The sequence below is a fragment of the Molossus molossus genome, unplaced genomic scaffold, assembly GCF_014108415.1.
Source record: "Molossus molossus isolate mMolMol1 unplaced genomic scaffold, mMolMol1.p scaffold_m16_p_22, whole genome shotgun sequence".
NCBI classification, from domain to species: Eukaryota; Metazoa; Chordata; class Mammalia; order Chiroptera; family Molossidae; genus Molossus; species Molossus molossus.
In genome coordinates, this window is record NW_023425358.1 from 25607626 (window position 1) to 25633690 (window position 26065).

The 26065-nt window shown below is 45.6% G+C and overlaps 2 protein-coding genes across 4 annotated transcripts in view; one reads left to right on the plus strand and one right to left on the minus strand.

The window, feature by feature from the left end:
• Nucleotides 1-15185, minus strand: part of SART3 (spliceosome associated factor 3, U4/U6 recycling protein) — a 28450-nt gene extending 13265 nt beyond the window's left edge. The window contains exons 1-6 of one of the 2 annotated variants that reach the window (XM_036276680.1): nt 14844-15185; nt 8485-8611; nt 8093-8197; nt 5567-5751; nt 4408-4459; nt 2962-3086 (exon numbers count right to left, since the gene is read on the minus strand). In XM_036276680.1, the coding sequence (XP_036132573.1) occupies nt 2962-3086; nt 4408-4459; nt 5567-5751; nt 8093-8197; nt 8485-8611; nt 14844-15158 (909 nt within the window). In that variant the 5' untranslated portion in view covers nt 15159-15185. Of the gene's footprint in view, nt 1-2961; nt 3087-4407; nt 4514-5566; nt 5752-8092; nt 8198-8484; nt 8612-14843 lie in introns of both variants that reach the window. The other variant, XM_036276679.1, reaches the window with a different exon arrangement.
• A 1401-nt stretch (nt 15186-16586) lies between these two features.
• On the plus strand, nt 16587-22738 carry ISCU (iron-sulfur cluster assembly enzyme). 2 transcript variants are annotated; one of them, XM_036277163.1, is made up of 6 exons: nt 16587-16725; nt 18306-18419; nt 19390-19500; nt 20692-20770; nt 21974-22056; nt 22226-22738. In XM_036277163.1, exons 1-6 carry the CDS (start codon nt 16612-16614, stop codon nt 22271-22273), a joined length of 549 nt encoding a protein of 182 aa, XP_036133056.1. In that variant the 5' UTR covers nt 16587-16611; the 3' UTR covers nt 22274-22738. The 2 variants fall into 2 exon arrangements, with proteins under 2 accessions (XP_036133056.1, XP_036133057.1); XM_036277164.1 differs by lacking the exon at nt 21974-22056 and having other exon boundaries at nt 16592-16725.
• Nucleotides 22739-26065: the final 3327 nt, after the last annotated feature.

A 26065-nucleotide genomic window follows, 5' to 3' on the forward strand; every position in this document is an offset into this window, starting at 1 on the left:
CTCACTAAGTCATGAGAGAGACCAAACTCAAAGCCAAGAAGCCCTACAAACCACAAGCAGGATAAAATCCACACCTGAACCTACTATAGTGAAATTGCAGGATATCAAACCAAAACCAATGAGATTAAAATCAGCCAGAGGAAAAAATAAGGATTACCTTCAAAGCAAGAGTTAGCTGACTTTTCAACAACAGAAGTCAAAAGACAGAAAGATCTATTTAATTGCTGAGAAAACACAACTGTCAGTCAGAATTCTACATCCTGAGAAAGTAACTTAAAAGGAGAGCAACAAAGTAAAACTTTTTCAAACAAACAAAAACTGAGAAAGTCTGTTCCTAGCAAACGTCCAGTGAGAGAGATTCCAAAGGGTGGACTTCAAGCAAGAGAAAAGTGATTTCAAATGAAAGATCTAGGTTGCACGGAGGAAGGAAGAGGAAAGAAGCAGCACATACATGTAGTAAATGTAAACAAACCAGACAGTATGATGCAAAATTAACAAGGATGCCGTGGATCAAACAGAAAGGCAAGAAATACAAGATAACAAGAGACTAAGTCTGAGGCATGATAAATAAAGTTAAAAGCATTCTAAGACCAAGAAAGGGAGGGGGGAATGCCACTTACAAATAATAACATTGTTTTAAAAAAAAACAACCCACAAATATTGTCCACACAGTAAATTTAAAAGAATCTGTAATTTTTCAATTTTATTTACTGATTTTTAGAGAGAGAAACACATCGATTTGTTGTTCCACTTATTTATGCATTCACAGGTTGATAATTGTATGTGCCCTGACCGGAGATCAAACCTGCAACCTTGGCATATCAGGATGACGCTCTAAACAAATGGATTATCTGGTCAGGACATAACTTAATATTAGTAAGAACCTAGAAAGTTAGATTAAAAAATGAATCTAAAAAACAAATTATATTTTATATACCAAGAACAACTAGAAAATAAAATCTTTAAAAAGATTTTTTCCAATAGTATCAACTACCATGTAGAAATACATATAAAAATGTGTTCAATGCCCTGGCCGGTTTGGCTCAGCGGTTAGAGCATCCGCCTGCGGTCCGGAGAGACCCGGGTTCGGTTCCCGCTAAGGGCATGTACCTCGGTTGCAGTTTGTCCCCGGCCCTGGTTGGTCGTGCAGGTGGCAGCCACTCGATATGTCCCTTTCACATCGATGTTTCCCTCTCTCTCTCTTCCTCTCTCCTCCCTCCCACTCTGTCTGTGCAAAAAATGGAAAAATGTCCTCGGGTGAGGATTAAAAAAAAAAAAAAAAATGTGTTCAAGACATTAGATGAATTTACAAATTTATAAAACTTTACAGAAAGACAAGGCCTATTTTAAATAGCAGAGGTCTATACCATGTTCACAGATTGGGAGATTTGATGTTTAAAAGGTGTAAATTCTTCCCCAAATTGATCTACAGATTCACTGCAATTCCAATAAAGAATTCAAGTGTTTTTAATAGGATCTGAAAAGCAAATTCTAAATTTAATGAAAGCATTAAGAGGTAACGAAAGCCACGATCCTCTTGAAAAGAACAAAAAGCAGGGAACTCAGCTGCCTAAGATCAGAACTTACAAAATTATCATCATTACGACAGCATACTGTAAACCAGTGGGACGGCAGGGAGAGGCCAGAAAGAGACCCACACCTAAGTGGAGAGCTCATCTACGACAGATGTGGGCCTGCACATGCGCGGGGGGGGAGGGGGGGGGGGGGCGGGGGCGGTCAGAGTCAGCGCTGGAACAACTGGTTCTCCACGTGGAAAAACCTGACCTGCTTCATACCACACATAAAAATCATTTCCAAATGGAGACCTAAACATAAAATACAAAATTACAAACTTTCAGAAGATAGAACTAAGTATATTAATGACTTCATAGTATAGAGAAATTTCTTAAGCATAACAAGCACAAACCATAAGGAAAAGAATGATAAATCCAATTACATTAAAATTGGACATGAAAAGATGCCATTTTTAAAAGAAGACAAACCACAAACTTCGGGGGGGGGGGTGATTTGCAATACATACAACTAAAAGGAAGAATTAAGTGCCAGGACCCCCACTAATCAATTAGAAAGAAAGATAAACCAAAAGGAACGCGTGTCAAAGACATACTTCACCACACAGGCACTTCACCAAAAAAGAAAATCTGAACGGCCAATAGATGTGAGAAGATGCTCAACCTCATTAGTAACCAGGGAAATGCAAATTAAAACACCAGTTTCAGACTCAACAGATTGGCTAAATTTAAGACTGTCAATATCCAAAGTTAAGCAAAAGCAATGAGAAGTCTCAGATACTGCTAGTAGGAGTATGAATGGATAACCTGGAAAACAGTTCCATTCCCAGGTATACACGCAGAGAAACTTTTTCATGTGTACCAAAGATATGTGCAATAGCCAAAGCAACGCTGTTGCTCCTAGCAGACACTGAAAACAACCTAACTAACATGAATAAATTGTTTACATACAGACAACTTTATAGCAAAATAAATGGGCTGTAACTATACTTATCAATGAGTAAAACCCCAAACCACGTTGAATGAAAGAAAATATGTAGCATGATTCCATTATATACAAGTTCAAAAACAAGCAAAATTTAAACAATAAATTAAGGGTATGTTCATAGGTTGTAAAACTATAAAGAAAAGCAAGGGAATGAGTATCACAAAAGTCAGGAAAGTGATTACCTCTCGGGAGAGGGAAGAGGAGGCAATCGGAGAGGGGCACATAGGAGACTTCTAAGGTACTGGCAATGTTCTATTTCTTAACCTGGGTGGTGGGTACATGGATGTTCACTTTATTATTAGTATGTAAACTGTAGTATACATTTATACACTCTATATATTTCACGATAAAACAAGTTTTAAAGATACTGTTTTACTTGCAACTACCAATTAGGGAAAAGTTTACAGAGAGAAATTTACTGCAAAAAGAGCCAACACTTACCAGTGCTTCTTCATAGGGTTTATATTTCTCCAACTGCTGTAGTGCTTTGTTATAGCTCTGAATTACCGACTCTGGTATTGGGTCTTCCGACCATTCTTCATACTCTGCAAATGTCGCCTCCATATCTATTGAAAGATGGATTCAGCCCCGTGGGTCTTGCCATTGGGTTATATCAATTCAAAATTAGATTAAACCATGAGACTCAGGTGCCCCTAACCACCCCCCACTCCATATATGTGGCCATAGCAGCTCTTACTGATTGAATCTTAAGCTCTTCTGCTGAGCTCAGACTTGGCCTTAGACTCTGTCTCAAAGTACTGTCCCAGGCAGTCCTACCAACTTATTAAGCAATCAGAGTTAACGAAACTAACAGTAACACTTTAACAACACTTACCTGGGCACTGCCTATTTTCTAACCCATCACAGCCTTTAACTCATTTGATCCTCACAACTCTATGAGGTAGGTTCTAATGTGATCCCCATTTTGCAGAGGATGACATCAATTATCCACAGGAAACAGCAGAGCAAGGTTTTGAACCCAGGTAATGTGGCTCAAGTTCATGCTCTACTCACTATGCTAGCCCCCTCACACTGGTGAGATGAAATCTACCAGCCAGCTCCATTCTAGCCTTTTCTGCATGTCGCCCAAGGATTCGACTAGAGAGACACTTCATAATTTGCTAAATCAAATCCAAATAACTATGAAGTAAAAAGAGAAATAACGCCTGGGCTCCGGTGAAGCTGTCCAGAGGTTCTGAGGGTGTGCAGTACACACCATGCCTAGGAATCAACAAGATGGCAGCGCCAAACTCTCCCATGTGCCGAAAATCCCTCCCAGTGCTGCTCATGCTCAAGCTCCAGAACCTCAAAGGCTTGGCCTGACAAAATACACTGACTCAAAAAGGAGAATCTGTACCAAACCCCCAAGAAATTCAGATATGAATACTTCCAGTCAATGGTGCTCCTAAACCAGGCCACCCCTCCCCAGGGAATGACATGGGCCCGTGTAAAACCCCCACTGCCATGGAAGAGGTTACTCCTCAAAAGAAATGCTCATGATTCAACCCAGTTTCCCCAGAAAATGCAGGATGTCAGTTTTCCTATCCCTTTCAGAGACCCCCCCCCCCACCTCTGCCTCTCCAACAACATCATAATGATCCTGACCCTCACAGCCCACTTGAGCATTAATAATTCAAGGTATCTTTTTGACTGCGACAGGAGTTACGAGTGGGGCAGGGGAAAGGGGAACAGTAAAATACATAATAAGGGGGAAAAAAAAAAGGTATCTTTTGGTCAAGGGACTCGTCCACAGTGGCACCATCCGGTGAGAATAGGGCCAGCCACATTTGCCTCACGGGATACTGGGGAAAGCCTAATTACATGACATACCCCAGAGCATTTTAAAAACTATGAAGGGCTGCCTCTTGACGTGTCAGTTTCTCTTACCGTAGAGTGGGATCGCCAGCTGTCGCCGGAAGAGACTGTGCACCTTCTCCAGCTGTGAATCAAAGGTTTGTTCCCAGTCAGAAGGGGAAAGGAAGCCAGCCATGGGCTAAAGAAGCAAATTTGTAGTAAATGACAAACTCTGGGTCTTCCTACCTCAAAAATTATTTCCACACACATATTTTAGTTCAAACTAAAAAAAAAAAAATGTATGACCTCTTACACATGAGGTATTGTGTCAAATGCTACAAGAGGTACAAAAATAAAAGTTATTTCTGCTACTAAGTGTTCATGATAGAGAGAAAGCAAGAAGGAATGTAAGAAACGTATCCAATGACTATAATGAGGCCGATGTCATAAAAGCCAAGCATCACGAGTGTCAGCAGTACGGCTTGCTCTCAGCTGGTTTAGGCAGGGCGGTATTGTACTGAGGACATCAGGAAAGCCTCCTGGAGGGGCTGGCACTTGGGATGTGTCTGCAGGCTCTCCAGAGGTAGCAAGAGAAGGAAAGTGACTCCCATTTGAAGGAACATTCTGAGTAAAAGTACAGTGGCCAGAAAGTACAAGAATGTTGAGGAGAGTGTGGGAGCAGAGTCCACGCAGGGTTCTGTCTGATACCAGAAAGCTACAAGTGTCAGCCAGAGGAGTCAGCCTTGACGCCTTGATAAAGCTGAAGGCATCAATGCAGATTTTTCAACAGGGACATAACCCAAAAAGGGGCTGGGCTACTTTAACAATAACGATCTAACTATTAGAGAGGTTCACTATGTATCAGTAACTCAGTGTGCACCCTCACAAACACAGTGGAGAGGGACAGTAAAATTCTATAAATTGTAGTCTAAAAAAGTGTAATTATGACTGTTACTACTGGACATTTTTGGGTGGAGGGTGGGGGTGGTGACATAGTTATTCTTGTATTTTATCCTGGAACCAGTAACTAAAACAGTTGTATTTTTAAATATCAGGAACAAAATGTAGGGTTATGTGCTTTATAGTCAAAGAAATCATTCTTGCTAGTCCACAAAGACTACTGATTTTATTTTACTGCCCACTCACCAAGGGATTGGCAAAGACCATGTTATTAACTATGTTCTTCCAGGAGCACTTACAAAGGCAGCCCCGACTATTCAGATGCAAGCACTGGTCAGAGACAGGAACTCACCCGGGCAGCTTCCACAATCGCACTTTCGAACTCCCGATAAGCCTCCCAGATGGCCAATCCTTTGGTCATGTGTAAACCAACAGATGAGAGAGCCCTTTCAAACACAGAGCGGACTTTCTCAAGGCCCCCTTTCTGACCAATCCCACCGACTGAGTACTGGCCGTACTCTAGCCAAATGTTTGGACCTAAAAATGAGAAGTGTTCTGTTAGTTCACAACATGAAATACCCAAATGATGTTTAAACAAAGATGACAAAAAAGGTCTGGTTGCTTTGTTTCTTTACCCTTTTTAAACTTTTTATATACTCACTCCCATAGCTTTAAGACCAAATGAATTAAGCTCTTTATGAATACATCAATTCTTACTATAGATGCTTTGCCTATACTTTTCAAAGATCTGAAAATAATTTCAGAGGTCTATACACTAACTTTGTAAAATAAAAATACTAGAAAGATATCAAAGCCATTTGAGGATTACTATGTTTTCCTGAGGCTTGCTTTTTCATTGAAGTAGGTTTATTTTGAGAACTTAGCCCAAGCTTTAGCTACTCTGTTTTCATTCACCAATATAGTGATGCCAGATGGGCTGCAAAATAAAAATGGAAATAAGCTAGCTCTCGGAAGTGAAGGCCTTAGTGAGGATAAGTCAAGTTTATAAATGGTCAACAGTTCCTCCTCTAAGAGAAGGTAATTTTCAATAGATTACATCATGGCTCCTCCCAACATTGAAATTATCTAGACAGCCTGGCTGGTGTGACTCAGTGGTTGAGCGTCGAAACATGCACCCAGAGGTCACCAGTTTGATTCCCAGTCAGGGCACATGCCCAGGTTGTGGGCCTGATCCCCAGATGGGGGCATGCTACAGGCGGCCAATCGATGTTCTCTCTCATCGATGTTTCTATCTCTCTCCCTTACTCTCTCCCTAAAAATCAATAAAGGAAAAATAAATAAATAAAGGCACATTCAGTATAATTTTATATTCACAAAATACCTATTATTTTCACTATCTGAATTATAAAAAAATTTTTTTAATTATATTCTTCTTGACTGGTAAAGGTACACACAACAATCCTCTCCCTCATTTCAATCTATCTTCTAAGTGCTGATGCTTCTCACAAAGGGAAATACCCCCATTGAAAAGAAAGAAAGAAAAATGAGATGGGGAAGAAGGATGCTTAATTAAAAGGGGGGGTGCATTTTGTAATGCTCTTTAAAACATTTTGTCCACCGCACTGTCTGATGTACTCCCCAATGTACGTAGAGAAAATATTTAGAGAATTAACCATCAACAGGGGAGGGTAAAGGGAAGTTAAATCATTCACTTGCACTGGTGAACTGTCAGCACCAGGAGCCAAGGGGGCTCTGTGGTGAGGGAGGGTTCTGGATCTCGAATGTACTAGTGGCTACCAGAATCTACAAGGGTAACATTCACAGAACTATACACATGCACTGTACCAAGGTCAATTTCCTGGTTTTGATTTTGTACTATTGTTTTAAGACATTGGGGAAAATTGGATGAAGTAAGTACACAGGACTTCTCTGTACTATTTTTGCAAGTTCCTATAAATATAGAATTATTTCAAAATAAGTAGTTTTGCCCTGGCCGGTTTGGCTTAGCAGTTAAGAGCGTCGGCCCGCGGACCAGAGAGACCCAGGTTCGGTTCCCGCTAAGGGCACATACCTCGGTTGCAGTCTGTCCCCGGCCCCCCGGCCCCTGTTGGGGTTGTGTGGGTGGCAACCACTCGATGTGTCTCTCTCACATCAATGTTTTTCTCTCTCTCTCCCTCCCACTCTATCTGAAGATGAATGCAAAAAAGTCCTTGAGTGGGGATAAAAAAATAAGTTTTAAGTTTCTTAATATTAAAAAAACTCCTAAAAACCTATTCAACATGTAAAAGATAATTGTTAGTCATCTGCAAATACCATGTAAATTCTTCCTGCCAGATAAATGCTGGGAGTATATTCATCCACTTACTACAAACATTCTTCTACTTGTACAGGCGGATCTCACAGATGCTGCAGGTTCAGTTCCAGACCCCCACAATAAAGTGAATATCAAAATCAAGTGAGTCACACAAATTTTTGGTTTCCCAGTGCATATATGTTATGTTTACACTATACTATTGTCTGTTAAATGTGCAATAGCATTATGTCTTTTAAAATGTACATACCTTAATTTTAAAATACTTAATTGTTAAAAACTGCTACCATCTGAAACTATTGGTAAAAATGGTGCCGATAGACTTGTTCAACACAGGGTTGCCACAAACCTTCAGTTTGTATTAAAAAAAAAAACAAAAAAAACAGTATCTGCTAAGTGCAATACAATGAGGCATACCTGTATTTTAAAACCAAGTATCTTCCACTGAAAACCATAGACAACAATGAAAACAGCTGAACTCCAATCTTGCTGACTGCTAGACTAAGGCTCTTTTCCGGGCAGTGGCATCTCAAACACAACCCACGATAGCAGAGACTGATGCAGGGTGCCTGCGGGGCGCACTGGACGACGCCCACGGGAACTTACATATGTAATCCTTCACGGCTTTCTCGAAGAGCTCGTACACGTGCTCTCTGTCCAGGCCGTCCATTGCCATGTTGATCTCGTCGTGCAGCCACTCCAGCCAGAGCTCTACAAGACAATAGCACGGCCTGCGTTACCAGCTCCCTCCCCGAAGGGCAGTCAGTCTGCGAGCAAGCACGAACTGTGAGTCATCAGCGTGCAAACATTTCATACCTCTCACACAACCTGGCACAGTTCACAGAAATTCAATTCTTGAAACCTGCACCAAGCCCAGAGAAGGCTTATGGCTCCAAATAAGATCAAATCACTAAAACCATAATATTCTACACCTGCTGGGCACTTTTATGTTTTGCAAATTGTGTTTATGAAGGCAGCCTGGCTGATGAAGTGTTTACCTTCAGTCAAAGGAAAGATCTCACTCATCTTCAGGCGGGCCGCCCTCACTTTGGTGAGCTCCCCTTCCAGGCGGAGCAGCCTGATCAGGTCCACGTGGCAGTTGTAGTCATAGACACTGATAGACAGCTAAAAGGGAAAGAAACAGAAGTTGACATTTAAAATGCTATCATCAAAACTTAGCTTTTTCCACCATTGGTGACAATGCACATGCCTGTCATAAACAAAATAAATGTGCCATCTCGGAGAGCCTCTAAAATAGAAATAAAACATTTACCCTCAGGAAAAAGAAGGAAAACAATCATTAAAAGAGGCTTTTTCTAATAACTATCAAGTTCCTTCAAGTCTGTGACAATTCCTGTCAGAACACACTTGGTTCTCTCTAAAACACAGGAAACATTCTAATGACACAAATAAATAAACACAACGTGTGACCGTAGGCAAGTTATTCACTACTAAACAGATAATCGGCAAGGATATAGAAGTACTCAGTAACACCATCAACAACAACATGATCTAATTGATAAGACAGAACACTCCAACCAACAATAATAGAATACACATTTTTTTCTCAAGTGTCCATGGAACATTCCATTTACTGAGACCATATCCTGGGCCAGAAAACGAACCTCAACAATTTTAAAAGAAATGAAATAATACAGAGTACATTTTCTGATCACAGTAGAATCAAACTAGAAATTAGTAACAGTAGCAAAATTTCTAAACACTTGGAAATTAAGCAATACACTTCTAAATAATCTATGAGTTGAACAGGAAGTTTCAAAGAAAATTTAAAAATACGCAGAACTGAATGAAATATATAGCAAATCAAAGTAAGTGGGCTACAACAAGCAGTGTGGACAAGAAAACTGAAAGAACCAAAATCAATGCTTGAAAAGAATTTGACACCATGATTAAGCGGGATTTATTCCAGGTATGCGAGGCTAGTCCAATCTTTGAAAACCAATCACTGTAATCTACTATATCAACAGGCTAACGAAAAAATTCATGATATCAATTAATACAGAAAATGCATTTGACAAAATCCAACAACCATTCATGATAAAAAAAAAAAAAAAAAAAAAAACCACTCAGCAAATTAGGACCTTATCAAAATTAAAACGTTTTGTTCTGTAAAAGACTATGCTAAGAGGACGCAAAGACAAGCTAAGGACTGGGAAAATATATTTACAAACCACATATCTGACAAAAGACTAATATCTAAAAGATACAACTCCAAACTCAACAGTGAAAAAAACAAAAATCCAATTTAGAAATGGGCAAAAGACAGGAACCAACATGTATATCCAAAGAGGACACAAAGATGGCAAGCACGTGCACGTGAATAATGTCAACATTACGAGCTATCAGGGAAATACAAATTAAAACCACAATGAGATACCATTACACACCTAACAGAATGGCTAGAATAAAAAAACAGTGACAATACTAAATGCTGCAGAAGATTCAAAAATCTGGATCACTTATACATTACTGATGGAAATGTAAAATGGGTATAACAATTCTGGAAAACAGTTTGTCAGTTTCTTATAAAATTAAATACAGTACTACCATATCACCCAGAAAGTGCACCCTTGGGCATTTTCCCAGAGAAATAAAACCTATGTTCACACAAACTCCCATACATGAACGTTCACAACCACTTTATTTCTAATAGCCAAAACTGGAAACAACCCAGATGTCCTTCAATGGTGAATGATTAAACTAACCATGGCACACCCACACCATGGAACACTACTCAGTCATAAAAAGGAACTAATATACACACAACATAGACAAATCATGAGGAAATTGTGCTGAATGAAAAAGACTAATCTCAAAAAGTCACATACTGTATGATTCCATTTACACAATATTCTTGAAATGATAAAATTCTAGAAGTGGAGAAAAGATTAGAGATTGCCAGAGGTCAGAAACTGTGGCTATAAAAGGGCAACAGGAAAGGATTCTTGCGAGGGAACTGGTCTCTTTCAAATAAGTTAGGATATGGGGTTACCTTAAATCTACAAAGACTAAACTAGCATCTATTCTTCAAATATCTGCCACATTTCAGCAATAAATATTTCCCACTCCAGAGATGGCAGATTACTTATACTTCATTCAATTAACATTCTGCCATCTGACAATGTACTCTTAATAATCTAGAGACTAGTTAGTGCATTACAATACACATAGGAGCATTTGTCTTATCAGATACCAAGTCTCAATAATAATGAGTCAGACCATGAAATGGACACAGGATAGACAAACTGACCAACAGAACAGAAGAGAGTGCCTGGAAGACAAAAAATAGGTTACAGAGGTGGCGCTGGTTGTATCCTCTAAAGTGAATTCAGGACCCATGACCATGACGCCAGTTTGAAAAACAAGAACACAGAGAAACCTTTATACATGTTTCAGTGTAACTTGTTTGTAATGAGGGGTGGGGAGGCAGGGGGGACCACTACTGCCATCCAAATGCCAGAAGGACTGATAAACAGCTGTCAAAATGAATAAACTGCAACGACAAGTAAAATGGATGACTCTTAGAAACCCGCTGCTGGGTGGAAAGCAGTCCCAGAAGATTACATAGAGCGTGATCTACTTTTTTAAAAGCTCAAAAACAAACAAAGGTGGACAATACACTGCTTAAGGATGCATACCTAAGTAATAAAACTATACATGTTTTCCAAAAGAAGAACATGCACAAGATTCAAGAAAGTAGTACCTGAGCTTTAGGAGTGGGGCAAGGGAGAAGGGGCCAGGCGGGACAGAGGAACAGAGGAGACTCCCAGAGATACACACAACTGACTCAGCTCTAACCCTCAGAGGAGTGGTGGGGTACGTGTTCAGTTGATTACCATCCTCTATAATTTACAGATGTGAACTGTGTTTGCATGTACCAATTCACATACAAAAATATAAAGGAAAATCAATAACAAATAAGAGCATGACCTACTAATTCTTTCGAAGACTTGTAGCAAGGCTGCCCTGCTGATTTATAAAACCTGACCAGCTGCTCCCATCCCCTGGTTATGTGACGGCCTAGGTCAGGACACAAGTGCTCTAACCTCCAGTGATTCCTTTCCTCACTTGTACCAGGAAGGAGCTGGGGTAAAGCTCTGGTTCTCAAGTTTTCAAAACTGACTGTCAAGTGTGTCACACCGGTAACAATAGTTGAAGAAATTAAGTTTGTGAAAGATTTGTATTTTCCTTATTAAAGAACATTCTAGGTTCTCCCTGTCACCCCACCAACTCACAACTTACCTGGGTCTGAATGTGTTTGCTGAGCATGAAGAGAGGTGGGAGAGCCCTTAGTAGTTAGTGTAAGGAATGCCTATGCAAGTGTCCCTCACGTGAGTATCATGCAGAGGTTAGAAGAAAAAGGTATAAAAGTCACTGAGGTAGAGGAGCCCTCTAAGTGATTTTTTATCTAAATTTCTGATCTTTAGACCCAGCTAATAGAGACAGCAAATATGGGGGGTGCTCTGAAAGTCTGTACATTAAATGCATACTGAGATGCATTTAAGAGACATTTCCACAGAGCTCAAGCAGCACTGACAAGTGAGTACACATGCTGGTCTATTCTGGTCTCAGCACATCATTAACAACAAAGGATGCTTGAAACAAAGAGGCGGCTTAGCCAATGCACAAAGTTATCTGCTAACTGATTTCCTAACTCCCTAACAGCACAAACGGGGCCTGAGTGGGAGTGGAGAAATAACAGAGGCCTTGTGAAAGGACACACGCTACCACCGCAGGAAAGGAGAGAGCGGGCCTTGGCATGGCACCTACTATGTGCCAAACTCTGCCAGCAGCTTTACACAAGTTGTCACTTCAAGTCCACAACAGCCCGGTGGGGGAGGCACTACAACAACCCCCCTCTTACCAACTGGGACATCACAGGCTCTGAGAGCTGAAATAACTTGTAAGGCACCATGGTGTGCCACTTTCACTTTCAGGACAAACACAAATAATGGAAAAGCTTTGCCTAGTTACATGGACAGACACCACAGCTAACTGCCAGCTTCCCTCAAATACACACAGGGACGAGAACTGGAAATCGCAAACATGGCCCCTGAGTTTTTCACAGGCCTATCTGGAAGTTACTCATCGGTGTGGTCCACCACAAAAGCAGTTACAGCCAGAACTGGAAACTGGGATGAGAATGAGGGGAGAGGGAAGTTTGGAAAAATTGGAAAAGTCCATTTCTAGACCCCAGGACAAAGAGGATAAAGCCAGAGCTCTTCAACTCACCATCACCTGCCAGATCCCATCCTGAGTGGTCACCTTCTGAGCTCCATCCCACCCTCCGTGGCCTGATGCAGGACAGGCAACTACAGAACACCAGTACCCAGGAGACCTCTGCCCGGACTCCTCCTCTCTAGTAAACTGGGTACCCTCCACCTCCAAGCTTCCCCTTCCACTGAAACAGATAATCCTATTTCCCCTACCTCACAGAATAGTAAGATCCAAGCTAATGGCTCACTGAAAGGGCGAAGCTGGAAGTCTGAAGAATAGGTTTTCAGCAGGACAGAGACACAGTCAGCCTGGCACCCATATGACAGTGCATTTGCTGAATGAATAAAAGATTGAGTGAACAATGAGATACTTGTTTATGGAAAGCAGAAATGGTAACCACCTGCCTACCCCAACTGGTTCCGGGGACAACCTATACCAGCGATTTTCAACCTTTTTCATTTCATGGCACACACAGCCTGATCACTAAAATTCTGTTGCACACACAAAAATATATTTTTTGCCAACCTGACAACAAAATAGGTATAATTTTGATTCATTCACACTGGACAGTTATTGTTGTACTGGCTACTGTCATTTTGGCATTTGACAATCTAAGGGAAAGGTAAGTGCTCCTGACTAGTCAGGTATTGACTATTAGTCAGGTATTAGTCAGGTATTAAAATAGTCAGGTATTAAAAATTCTTGTGGCACACTGGTTGAAAATCTGAGCTACACCAATAAAGGATATCACCATTTCACAACTTAACAAAAACATCACTACCAGAGAAGATATACAAGGAATCGCATATCCAGCAAGGCTGAGTGACCTAAGCTAACAATGTCACATCACTAAGTGATTTCACATTCAGTGCACCATTTGGTCCACAACCTCAAGAGGTTCAAATCCCCTTACAAGTGACTTTGAGCAAATCATCTTAACATTGTTCTAAGCCTGTTTTCTCATCTGCAAATGAGCAAGAATGTCCTCGATCTGCTTGCCCCCCAAATCCACTGCACCCTCTGCTCCACCCTGCTGTGTGGACCACACAGATGGGGTCTCTGGTTCTCCTTCTTCCAGCAGGGTTTGCCTAGCGGAAGGGACCAGCAGATGTTTGGAGAGAGGAAGAGAGGTAGGTCAGAGTATTTCTTCTCTGGTCCCAATCCCTGATAGTAAACTAGAGCTGCACCCCTTGACCAAAGGTCTTGGCTCCTCTCAGGAGCCCTTTCCACACAACTTTTGGGAAAACCGGACACTCCCATCACCTCTTCAGGCCTTAAGATGAACACGGGCCCTGCTATTACTAGCCCTGGAATACTATCCCTCCTTCCTGATTTCCCTGCCCACCCCTTCATAAACACAGTAGTCCCTTTATTAACCTTTTCTCAAATTACCCTAATTTAAACGTGCCACCATTTCCTTCTGGGACCCTGGATTCCAGGCAGTTACCAGTCTGGAGATCACCTTACTCCTTGGTGCCAGACAGCTGACTATAATTGCTGCTACGGCCATTACAAGGCGATGGAATTGTTGCTCCCAATATACAGAAGAGAAAGCTGAAGCTCAAAGGAAGGAAGAAATCCGCCCAGGCACACAGAGGTGTCGGACATCTAGGCTGGAGCCTTGGCCTCCAGACGCTAAAACCCCTACCTTTCCATGTCTATGACCATCCTCAAGGTCAATATACTGCCTACTACATCATATTGCATCAACGTCATCGTTCCTACAGGAAAATAACCCCCACGGAGATGACTCTCTTTCTGCTGCAGGACCTGGTTTAACGGTATGCTTAGGCGTGGGAGTTGTGAAGTCGGCTCAGAGTTCAAGTCCTGCCTCCCCACTTGCAGGAAGTGTAACCTTGGGTAAGAGAATTCCCTCCACGAAGAGCCTCTTTCCCCCCGGAAAACGGGGAACACACGACCGCCTCGCTGCCGTTGCGAAGGTTCAATGGGATAACGCTTGCAAAGCACCAGGCAAGCGGTAAGCGCCCAAATGATGGCAGCTACGGTTACCGACAGCGGTTTTGCGGCCCCGGGAGCTTTATTACCGCCCAGGCCCGGGGAGGAGGGCCGGGGCCCGGGAACCTGACGGAGGCAGCCCGCTGCCCACCCCCGGGCGCACCTGCTCCTCCAGCCGCTCGATCTCTAGCTGGTTCTTCTCCTCCTCTTCGTCGTACTCCCACTCGTACTCGCCGGGGGAGCTCTCCGCGGAGGAAGCCATGGCGTACTCCTCATCTCCATCGCTCTCACTCACGCCTTCCTCCTGCTGGTCCCACGCTGGCCCCATGGTCGTGTACGTCGCAGCAGCCACAGCCCGCGTTAGCACCTTCCTCCTGGTCCTGGCCGCCTTCACCTCGTCCTCCTCGCCCTCTGCCTCGGGCCCCGCCTTGGGCTCGGCCTCCGCTTCTGAAGCCGAGGCTGCGGCCGCCGTCGCCATCTTGCGCTACCAGTGACTCCCGGATCTTCACGGGGCCGCCGAAGACCCCGCTGCAGGAGAAGCTGTCCGCCGCACGCGCCTGATCGAAACCCTCGCTCTCTGGCCACCTGGAGGGAAAACGTGAGCCTCGGATGACGGGGAAATCTCTAAATACACGCAATTCATGTTATTTTTATGTATTTGTGGAAGCGCTCGTGAGAAAAAATCAACCTCACTAACACGGCATGTACTCCGTCTCCACTTCGGGTAGAGTTGGGTCTTTGGACGGGAAGTGGAGGCCCTTAGAGGAAGTCGTGGCGTGAGCGTGATGACTGGACAGGGTTTGGCGCCATCTTGAGAAGGTCACGGCGACGCTGGGGATAGATGCCTTACTAACCGCCTAGTGCGACCTGCGCGTGGCTCCAGTATCCCCAGCAACTGATCCTCAGACGCGGAGAAAACCCCAAGTCCTCAGGGATCGATTGCACCATTCATGAGAAAAGCCCCTTTTTTCCCCCAAAGAGATTCCTCCCCTTTATGTAATGCCGAGTGCCTAGTAGGCGTTAAAAACACGTGTTTTCTTGTTTTATAAGATCACATTCTGCAAACCAGTATTAATTACCTTACTAAGCATTTAATTAGAAACTCTCAACTGCCAGGTATTGTCTTATAAGTTGAATTTACTGTCGTTTATACCGAAGTAGATACAAACATAGACAAACACTTTTTAAAAATCAGGACATGGTGTTCGTTTCCTTCTTAATTAAGCTTCCCATTTTGAGGCTGGAAAGTATTGGTGTGTTTACTTATTGCCTTTCTCCTTCACGAGCAAGGGTAACGAGGCAGAAATGATGTCTGTTTTTCTTGCCGTTGGATCCCCAAAGTCCAGACTAGCGCCCAGACGCATAGTATGTATTCAGCACATATCTGCCCATGAATGAACTTGAAGTACGTATTACAAAAGATCGAAGCTTAGAGAGCTGGTGTCCTTTGCCTAGGGGTCACACAACGAGGAAGGAGCAAGACCGGGGTTCTAACTCAGAATTGTCTGAATTTGAATCCCAACTGATTCTAACTCTCTGAATAACCCTGGACAAGTTACTAAATCGGTCTGAAACTGAAAGTCCTTAGCTGTATATTAGGATTAAGAAAGGTGGACTGGTTGATCCTCTGCGCCGGACTCCGGCGGTGGGCTTTGTGGACGTCAGCGGGTCCCGCTCCAGCCCGAGACCCTCTTCCATTCAGAACCCAGCGCCAATGACAACCCCTCCTGCAACTTCAGACCTTCCCGCTCCGCGCCCCGCCTTCCCCGAGGGGCGTGGTCAACGCGCGGACACGTGCACGGAGCGGGAGGGCGCAGGCGCGCAATCGCGGAGTCGTCGTACAGGGTGCGCGCGCCTAGCTGAGAGCCGACTCGCGGGCGCGCCCCTTCCCTTGGTCTCGCGCTCGGCCTGCGCAGGCGCACGCTCGCAAGATGGCGGCGGCTGGAGCGGTCCGTCTAAGGCGAGCGGCATCGGCTCTGCTGCTCCAGAGCCCGCGCCTGCCGGTCCGGGAGTTGTCAGCTCCGGCCCGGCTCTATCACAAGAAGGTAGGAGTGGGCAAGGGGGTGCGCGGGGTCCGCATCGATCGTGGGGCGGAAGTACGAGGACCATCGAGGGGACCCGTGCGTGCCGGCACTGGACGGAGGCTCAGCCTAGGGAGGAGTGGCCGCGGGATTCTGGGGGGCCCCCACGGTGGCTAGGGGTAGGGACGGCGTCCGGCCCTGAATGAAGGGGCCGCCCCCTCGCGCTCCTCTGCCTCAGCGTCCCCCGCTGCGCAGTGACACTAACTGCGCATGAAATAAAAATAACTGCAGGCCCTGCGGCCGGCTGCGATGACTTGCATCCCAGCCTTTAAACATCCTGACAGCCCAGGAAGGAGGGTCCTGCTAGGACCTGCCAGCCTGACTTCAGCCTGACCTGACACACACACACCCGGGCGGGCTCCGGCTTCAGCCGGCCACTGCCCTGGCCAAGTGACCTTGGGAAAGTCACTGCCCTTCGCTGAAGCCGTGCCCCCGTTTGGAAATGGGTATCTTAGCAGCCCCCTGCAGGAGAGGATGCTTGTGGAGTCCTCGGCATGGTTCCCAGCACACAGAGGGCGTGTATGGCGCCGCTATTGTTGTTCTTGTAGGAGCTCGAAGCCTCCGAGTGGAGTCAGGCGGAGTCGGGCGTAACCAGCAGTCACGCGTTTACTTTCTTGTTTTGTTTGGGGGGGGGGAGAGGGGTAGGTGTGTGATCTGCCTTCCGGGGGCATAAAGTCCCTTAGACCGGAGGCTCTAGCACTCGGGAAACAACTTACTAAAGAATGTGGTAAGTCAACATGGGACACAAAGTCCAGATTGGGCATCTTCTTGTAGGTCCTTAGTCTTGGAGTCAACATCCGTGTCGGATCGGTGAGGGGAGGGAGGCTGGACGATCGATATACTTACAGCTAACTGGTAAAAAATGTCAAGGTTATTAGAGCCTGCTGTGTGCCACTTTGAATAGACATTTATTCTTCTCTGGCTTCAGCTCATCGCCAAGGACTTCGCTCCTCCCCCACCCAGGGGTGTGTTTTGTTGACAGCACACTCTGAATGACTTCTGGCTGGCAGCCTTCTAGCCACCAGGGCGCGCAGCTGCACCGGGGAGATTTCAGAGCCCTGAGACAGTGATGGAACTGATTCTGTCATCATACTGAATTGGACTCATTCCATAGCATTGTTTCTCTGTAACAGTCTCCTTGAAGCTTCTGGGAGAGCCTTCAATTTATGGATCATAGTTCACTTTTAGAATTTTTGAATAATAATTATTCTTCTTTGAGAATAGATTTTATTTGGAAATAACAAATATGCCGTTTGAGCCCAAACCTGGCAGTGTACGTGGATAAAGGTCAAATAATTATATGTAGTTAAAAACCCTATGGAACTAAGACATGATTTTCCTCCACAATCACAAATCTCTTAAGATAACTGGAAAGGAGACACAAAAAGACTTTGGGTCACAAATGGTTACTGACGTGCGTGTAAGCCTTCCCACAAAGGTAAAATTTGTTATTTAGTGATTGCCTGCTGACTTGGAGCTTAACATCAAGTCAAGTCAATACCAAAAAAGAGTGACGAGGATTTCTCTTAACACTCTCATTTCAGGTTGTTGATCATTATGAAAATCCCAGAAATGTGGGGTCTCTTGACAAGACATCTAAAAATGTTGGAACTGGATTGGTGGGGGCTCCAGCGTGTGGTGATGTAATGAAATTACAGGTACAGCTGGTTTTCATCTTTAATGGTAATGGCAATCTATTTGCTTACACAGGGCTTCATGGTTTACAAAGCAGTTTCATACACCATTTCATTTGGCCTCCATTGTGATTCCTGTGAGATGGGATGAGTCAGTATTATAAATGATCAGAGCAGAGCCTGAATCCTAGTTCTGCTAGCATACTACCCTGACCCTCTCCTGTATAGCAAACTGATCACACTGTTCCACTCACTGAATCAGCTTAAATTCCAACGTCGGTTAAGTAAAATGTTCTGTGAATTTTACTGACAGCCACAACCGTTAAGCTAGCAAATCCTCAGTGAGATAAGAAAGCCCATAAATCAAACCTCCTCCAAATTCAAGACAACAGAAGGTAGTGACTGGCACTTTGGGTAAACTGTAGTTTTATCCACAGCCTACTTCATCATGGTGGGTGGGCAGCTTGCCAGCGTCTTCGTGCCTATCTCAGAAAGCAGAAACAGCCCGGTTTGGCTCAGCGGTTGGAGTGTGGGGTTGCGGACCAGAGAGTGTCGGGTTTGGTTCCCTATAGGGGCACGTACCAAAAAAAAGAAAGAAAGCAGAAACAAGGCAGGATGGAACTGCTAAATGCAATTTGGTGTCCGAGAGAAAAGCATTAACTAGAGACCTTGAGCGTAGACTCTCCCAGTGTCTTCAGAGGCAGACTGCCACAGCAGCCGTGAGCAGAACTTCCCAGCCAAAAAGCACGCTCGGGCTGCAAAGAAACAAAACCCAAAACTGCAAAGGGGGCATCTTTTTCAGCTAATCTTGACCGGCTAGGCCTATATAATTCCATAGAACTGTTCGTATGTTTAACTTTTCATCACTGAGCTCTTCAAAACGATCAAACTCGGTAGTTTTGGAAACAAGACTAAAGCTCGCTGGGAGGGCCCCAGTGAGCCTGTGTGAGTGCCAGGTTCTACAGGGAGTAAGTAATTCCCGTCTCTTGTCTAGATTCAAGTGGATGAGAAGGGGAAGATCGTGGATGCCAGGTTTAAAACATTTGGCTGTGGTTCTGCAATTGCCTCCAGCTCGTTAGCCACCGAATGGGTGAAAGGGAAGACGGTAAGGTTGCTCGAAAATCTGGCAGAATTGAATCTCATTTTCCACAAATGTGCTCCTCAGTTATGGGAAGGGTCTGGTGGCGGGGGGGGGGGGGGGGGGGGGGGGGGGTCAGGGGGGAGTAACTATTGATTTTTTTAATAATATTCTAAGAATTTCTTCTTAATTTCTCCTCTCCAGATTTTTATTAAATTCTCCACATTGGGAACAGAAGATAATTTTCTTAAGTGTTTTTAGTTTGGGTTTGTTTTTTTTTTATTGTTGTTGGTCATTTTTATTTAGGGCTTTCCATTTCTGTTTCTTATTAAATAGAAAAAAAGATCCTCACCTCTCCATCTAACAAGCTAGAGCTGAAAAGAAACCTTTAGCCCTGGCTGGTTGGCTCAGCGGTTAAAGCATCAGCCTGAGGACCAAAAAGTCTTGTGTTTGATTCCCATTCAAAGGCACATACCTCGAAAATGGGGGAAGAGGGCCTTTCTTTGACCTTGAGATCGGCCCATCTTGAGTTTCTGGAACGGAACTGCATGCGTAATGCAGTGGAGTTAGTGACATTGGGAAGTTAGGGGACAGTGGGGAAAACTGGCTTTTCTTAAGGCGGTGGGACTCTGTTCCGTGTGGGCTAGGAAGCACCGGCCCCCGGGCTCTCGACCAAACCCCAGGCGTCACTTCGGTCTGGAGGAGCCAGTCCCCTTTCTGCAGAGGATGAGCTCGAAGAGAGCTCCTGCCCAAGACCTGCCTGTGCCACCGCCTCCGTGCTGGAGTGCCACCGGCCGCTCCGGCACCCTGCACCTCCCAGTGCCATCAGCACTTCTAGTTGAAGGGACTTAATCTGAACATTTGGTATAAGGACATCAGAGAAGCTGATACTCACAAAACCAGCGTAGAAAGTCACTGCCTTTAAAAAACAGACCCACGTTTCTAGCCTCCAGCAAATCTGATTCCCAAGAGACTCTCCCCAGTTCTCTTCCGGCTCCTAAACGTGTCCCTGCAGGCCTTCCTCACCCCAGCCAAGCGGTGCAGCTGTGTGCACGTGCGCCCGAGGACGCCGCCGACAGCCTTGACACCTGTCCTCTGAGGGGGGTTATTTATGAACAGAAACCATCCCCAACACCCTGTCCTCCTGGGCCTTCCCTTTTTTATTTCTGTCCGTCTAGACAGCATCAGTAATGCTTGTCTTTCCCATGTGCCTCTCAGGTGGAGGAAGCCCTGACCATCAAGAACACAGATATCGCCAAGGAACTGTGCCTCCCCCCCGTGAAACTGCACTGCTCCAGTAAGTGTCTGCCCTCCACGCCGCCAGCAGGCCCAGGCAGTCGGGAGAAATTGTGCAATGGGGTCAACTTGCATCTGTGACAGTGATGACAAGCCCTGTGTGATCACAGAGTCCGTCTCTGTTGCCTTCAGAGGGTCGGAGCCCAGGGTCTCACAGCCGTCTCCAGGAGAGCCGACAGGGGGTGGCAGTGTGCCAGGCCTCACGCCGAGTGCTTCGTAGCATCATCAGTGAGCCTCGGAGACATCCTCCAGGCCACAGAAGGTGCCATTTCCTCCCCCCTTGGGGATGAGGAGGCGGGTTCAGGCTAAAGCACTCGTAGCTCCTACGTGAGAAAGTCAGGATCTAAGCCCCATCTTTGTTTCCAAATCTGTGCTGTTCCCACCCCCTTGTAGTAAAGTCAGGACCAGCAGAGGAGAAAATTCAGCTTTCAGCAGAATCCTGTTTCTTGGGAATTTCATCCCTTCTTGTCCACTTGTGGATGTTGTCGGTCTGCATCTGTGTCTGCGTTGACTAAGCCCAGCTGAACGACATTCCCCTTTGCGCTGTCAGAGAGAGAGCTCGGATGCCTTCAGACTGACGCTTGGCTTTCCAGCTCAGTCTGTGTCTTAAATCCAAAGCTATTTCTATCTTCTCTCAACCTTCTTGGGAAAGGAGGGAATGAGAAACAGCAGTCTTAACAGGTTGGAGGCTTACTGACCAAATTAGTTAAAAACCAGCAGAGAGCCAGGCCTCTTGCCAGGGGAAGACTCATAGGAGAACCGAGGGCTGGGACAGGGACACGCCAAGTCAGTCTTCAAGAGTCTGCTAAGACCCAAGTTCTTTCCACTTGAGGTGGAATTTCAAGTAGCCATGAATAAATGCCACAGCCTGTAAACATGTTCACATGGTTCAGAAAAACCCAGCTTTTCACTAGGCCGTCTTAGGTACTGAACCCTTGAGCTAAGGCTCTCTACTGCTGGCTTGCTTTCTGCTCTCATTTCAGCTCCGTTTTTATTTTCCTCCATAGCTTCCCTCCTAAAGAGTATTCAGGCGTAGGATCACTGGAGAGGGATGTGGCAGACACCATCCTGGCAATAGGACCTAAGCCCCACTAGCTAGCTTAGCCAGCACCCACTGCCTTAACTCCAGTCTCCTGTAAGCGGGTGAGAACGAACCTGTCTGGCCCTGCTCCGTGCCAGCCACATGATGTAAGTCCTTCCACAGCCCAGCAAGGAAAGCATGATTGTCCAGTTTTACAGAAGAGAAAGTTGATCCGCAGAGGCTCAGAAACTAACCTGGAATCCCAGGTATTTAACGCCCCCATCCGTCTCGAAAGCCACCTCGAGAGGAATCTGGCTCAGGAAACCGCTTGCTCCCAGGCTTGCTCCACCCGCAGCACCTGGCTCGGTGGCTGTTCGGCCCTGCCCAGCGCGCCCTCTGGCTCTCACACTTGGCTCTTTCCTTCCCTCCTTGCAGTGCTGGCTGAAGATGCGATCAAGGCCGCCCTGGCTGATTACAAACTGAAACAAGAACCCAAGAAAGGCGAGGCGGAGAAGAAGTGAGCCCCTGCGAAGCTTCCACTGTGTGTCCACCGCTCGCCCCTCGCCGTGCTGCCGCCTCAGACCTGAGAAGTCCCCGGTACAGTGAAGCTCCTAGGCCGCAGCACGTTCGCTGTTCGCGTTGCGGCTCTAATCAAGCAAAATACAGTTTATTGTTCTGAATCCTGTAGTTTCTTTCAGCCCGCTTGTATCACCTTGACCCCGCTCCTGTGTGTTCTGAATTGTGTGGAGGGCCTCAGAACTGAGAGCAGTATGAAGTCTTGAGTGGGCCAGTCTGTGAAATGTGCGAAGATCTATTTTACCAGGGTCTGTTGGGGAGAACTGCCAATAGAGTGCTTTGGTGTAGTGTTTGACAGAACCAAGTATTGTGCATAAGACAGATCTGCAGATATATAATAAACAAAGGAATGTACGACTGTTTCTCTGCTAAGACTGATCTCCTGGATACTTCATTCACCCCAGAGTGCTGCCCAGAGCCCCTTGGGGCTCCCAGGTGCCGGACACGACAGTGCAGGATCTTTCTGAGCAAACGGCGGTAAAGCCTGGACGGAGACTTTGACAAGGCCAGTGTCATGTTTTCTGATACAAGGGGGAAGGCGAAAGGAGCTGGCTGTCAGTTTTGGTTGCTCTTTGCAAAATAATAATAGATTGACAACTCAAAGTGAGAGGAGAGGTTCTTCTAATTTCACTGACTTGTGAAGTCTGACAAAGGCTGGCTTAGATAATACCCCGAAGCTGTGGCCAACTGATAGGTAAAGAGCCCCTGGGAGTGAGTTTAAAATACAGAGCTCAGCGGTTAGAGCATTGGCCCTCACTCCGAAGGGTCATGGGTTCGATCCCCAGTCAAGAGCGTGTACCCAGGTTGCAGGTTCAAACCCCAGCCCTGGTTGGGGTGCGTGCAGGAGGCAACCAATCTATGCGTCTCTCACACGTCGATGTTTTTCCCTCCCTCCCTCCCTTCCACTCCCCCCCAAAAAAAGAAAGAAAAAATATTCTCTGGTGAGCATTACCAAAAAAAAAAAAATACAGAGTTCTGTTTTAGGTCTGGGCTGGTGGCAGTAACTTGCATGATGGCAGATGAACCAAGTCCAGGGAACTTTTGTCCCATTCTCTGCCCAGCACAGGCGTGATATTCACATAGTCCATTCTGAACTGCCTGTGTACAGTGAGCTCAGGTCGGAAACACCCAGCCCTGGCTCAGGGCAGGGGTAGCACCGAGGTACCCACAGCTGGTGCACCCGCTCAAAGCCCGCTAAAGGAGGCCTCGTTTCCTGGTGCAAACATGGTACTGAAATTCGAGCTAACGGTCTCAAATCTCCATCAACTCTTCCAAAGTAAGATGTGTCTGTCTTTCCGGATGGTGGCTTTTGGGTGCAGACAGAAGTTTGCTGCCTCTTAAATATACCTCCTTTTTAAATTTTTATATATACAAATCCTCTGGGTTCTGGGGAAGGGCACAGAAATCCAAAGACCAGTCCCTCCACACACAGCCTGTGGAGACCACAGAGCAGGGATCTCAAATTAGAGCGGCCGGGCGGGACCATGTCGGGTGGCCCTGTGTGGCATGTTCTATTTAATTCACAGCCCCTCCCAGCTGTGCTGGTCCCTCCCTTCTTTATTATATGTGACAACACCACAATTCCCCACCACATTTCTTTGTGATTCTTTAAATGAGACGGTTTTGTCCCAGTTATCCTCTGAGAATTGAAGCTGAATTCTACACATCAGAAGCTGCTTGTAAAACAACGTGACCAGGCTAGCCCCAACCTCAAAGTACAAGTTGGTGCTGCTAAAAGAAACGAGGACTTGTTGAAATGTACATTCGAGACACTCCTGTTCTCAGACAAATCTAGTTTTAACCACACGGGGGCGTCATGCACCCTGCAATGAGCTCCGTCTAGGGTTTCTTCTGTCCCCAAGTGGGTCTTAGCATCTCCAACTGAACTCTTCCATGGGGATCTTGACATGAGAGCTACAACAGTCCACTGGGCACCCCTGCTCTGTGCCAGGCACTTACATCTGTAATCCTGTCCATTCTCACCACAACCCACTGAGGTCTGTTTCAAACAAGGGAATTGGCTCGACAGGTCAACAGACTCAAGCCAGCACACTTGGGCTGGGCCACCCTAAAAGCCCACGCTTCTCCCGCCTTGTTTCTTTCTAGCAGAACATACTGAGGATCCTAACTGCGCAGCAGAGGCTCACCTGCACCCTGAGTATTTGCATGAAGAAGGTGAACCAACAGGATGAGCCCAATTCATTCATTTGGCCAACTCGCCATCACATACTGTGGCCCTCACCCTAGCTGTGTATCAGCCATCAGGGAGCCCAATTTCATCCGGACACCCAAGTAAATACAATGTCCTGGGGGTGGGTTCTGGGCACAGGAGTTTCCAATGTGCACTCATGCGTGGGAACCACTATGAAGAACTGTGCAATTTGCAAAGCAATTTGCTAAAATTATTTTGATGGATGCTCTTGTGAGAAGTTGTTTCTTCCCATCTTCAGAGAGCTCTTGAATCCCTTCCTCTCTGCCCCACCCACGACTCCCCCACATCTGCCTTAGTCTAGGCCTTCATCATCTCTCCCCTGGCCTCCCCCTTGGCCTTCCCATCGGCCTCCCTGCCTCCTGCCCCCGGCCTCACTGTTGGGATCCATCCCCCACATGGCTGCCAAAGGGGTCTTTCCAAGCAAAACTGACCCCGTCACTCCTTAAAACCCATCCACGACTGGCCATTGCCCTTTGGACAAATTCTAAACCTCCTACCACCTCGATGGCTTTGTTCCAGCCACACTGAACCTTAACTGCAGACCTTTGCTCACGCTGTTCCTCCTGCCAGGAATATCCTCGCCAAGCATCTTCCCTCAACCTCCACTCAGCCTGGGAGTCTCAGCTCAGGCATCACCTCCTCTGGGAAGCCTTCCCTGATTCCCCCGGGCTGAGCTAGGTGCCCCTCTGCCCTCCCACATTCCCCTATACTTCCCTAATCACATATGTATCATGGATGACATTACAATTAGCTACTTTCTTATCTTTCTATATCATTACCCAGAGACTAGGTCTTCTTTTTTATATATAAATTATTTTTTTCCATGTTAAACAGATAGTACACAGTTGTTGTTTTTTAAATTCAAACAGCCTGCAATGTTACGGCATGATATGTTTCCAAGCCATTTCTCCTAATTCCTTCCTCAGAGGCAATCTCTGATACTCATTTCCTGTGTCCTTCAACAACAGTTTTAGGCATATCCAAATATGTATGTGTTGAAGTTAGACGGTCCCTTTTTGTTTTTTAACCCAAACGGTAGTGTACTTCCCATACTTCTGCATCTTTTTATTTTCCTCTTGAGCATGTGTCTTCATATCAGCTCCTGCAGACCTGCCTTATTCTTATTAACAGCTACTCAGTATTCTGTGCATGGTGGTCTGTACTTTTGTCTTCTGTTTTTATTGGTTGATTTGAGAGAGAGAGAGAGAGAAAGGAAGGGAGAGAGAAACACTGATGTGTTGTCCCACTCATTTATGCAATCATTGGTTGTTTCTCATATGTGCCCTGACCAGGGATCAAACCCAAAACCTTAATGTATCCGGACGATGCTCTAAACAACTGGGCCACCCAGCCAGGGCCTGTAATTTAGTCCTCTGCTGAGCACTGTGTAAGGTGTTTTCATGGCAGTGTCTTCATTCGGGAGCCCAGCAGTTAGTATGGTCTTGACTTACTAGAGGCTCCATGAAAGCTTATTGAGTAGATGGATG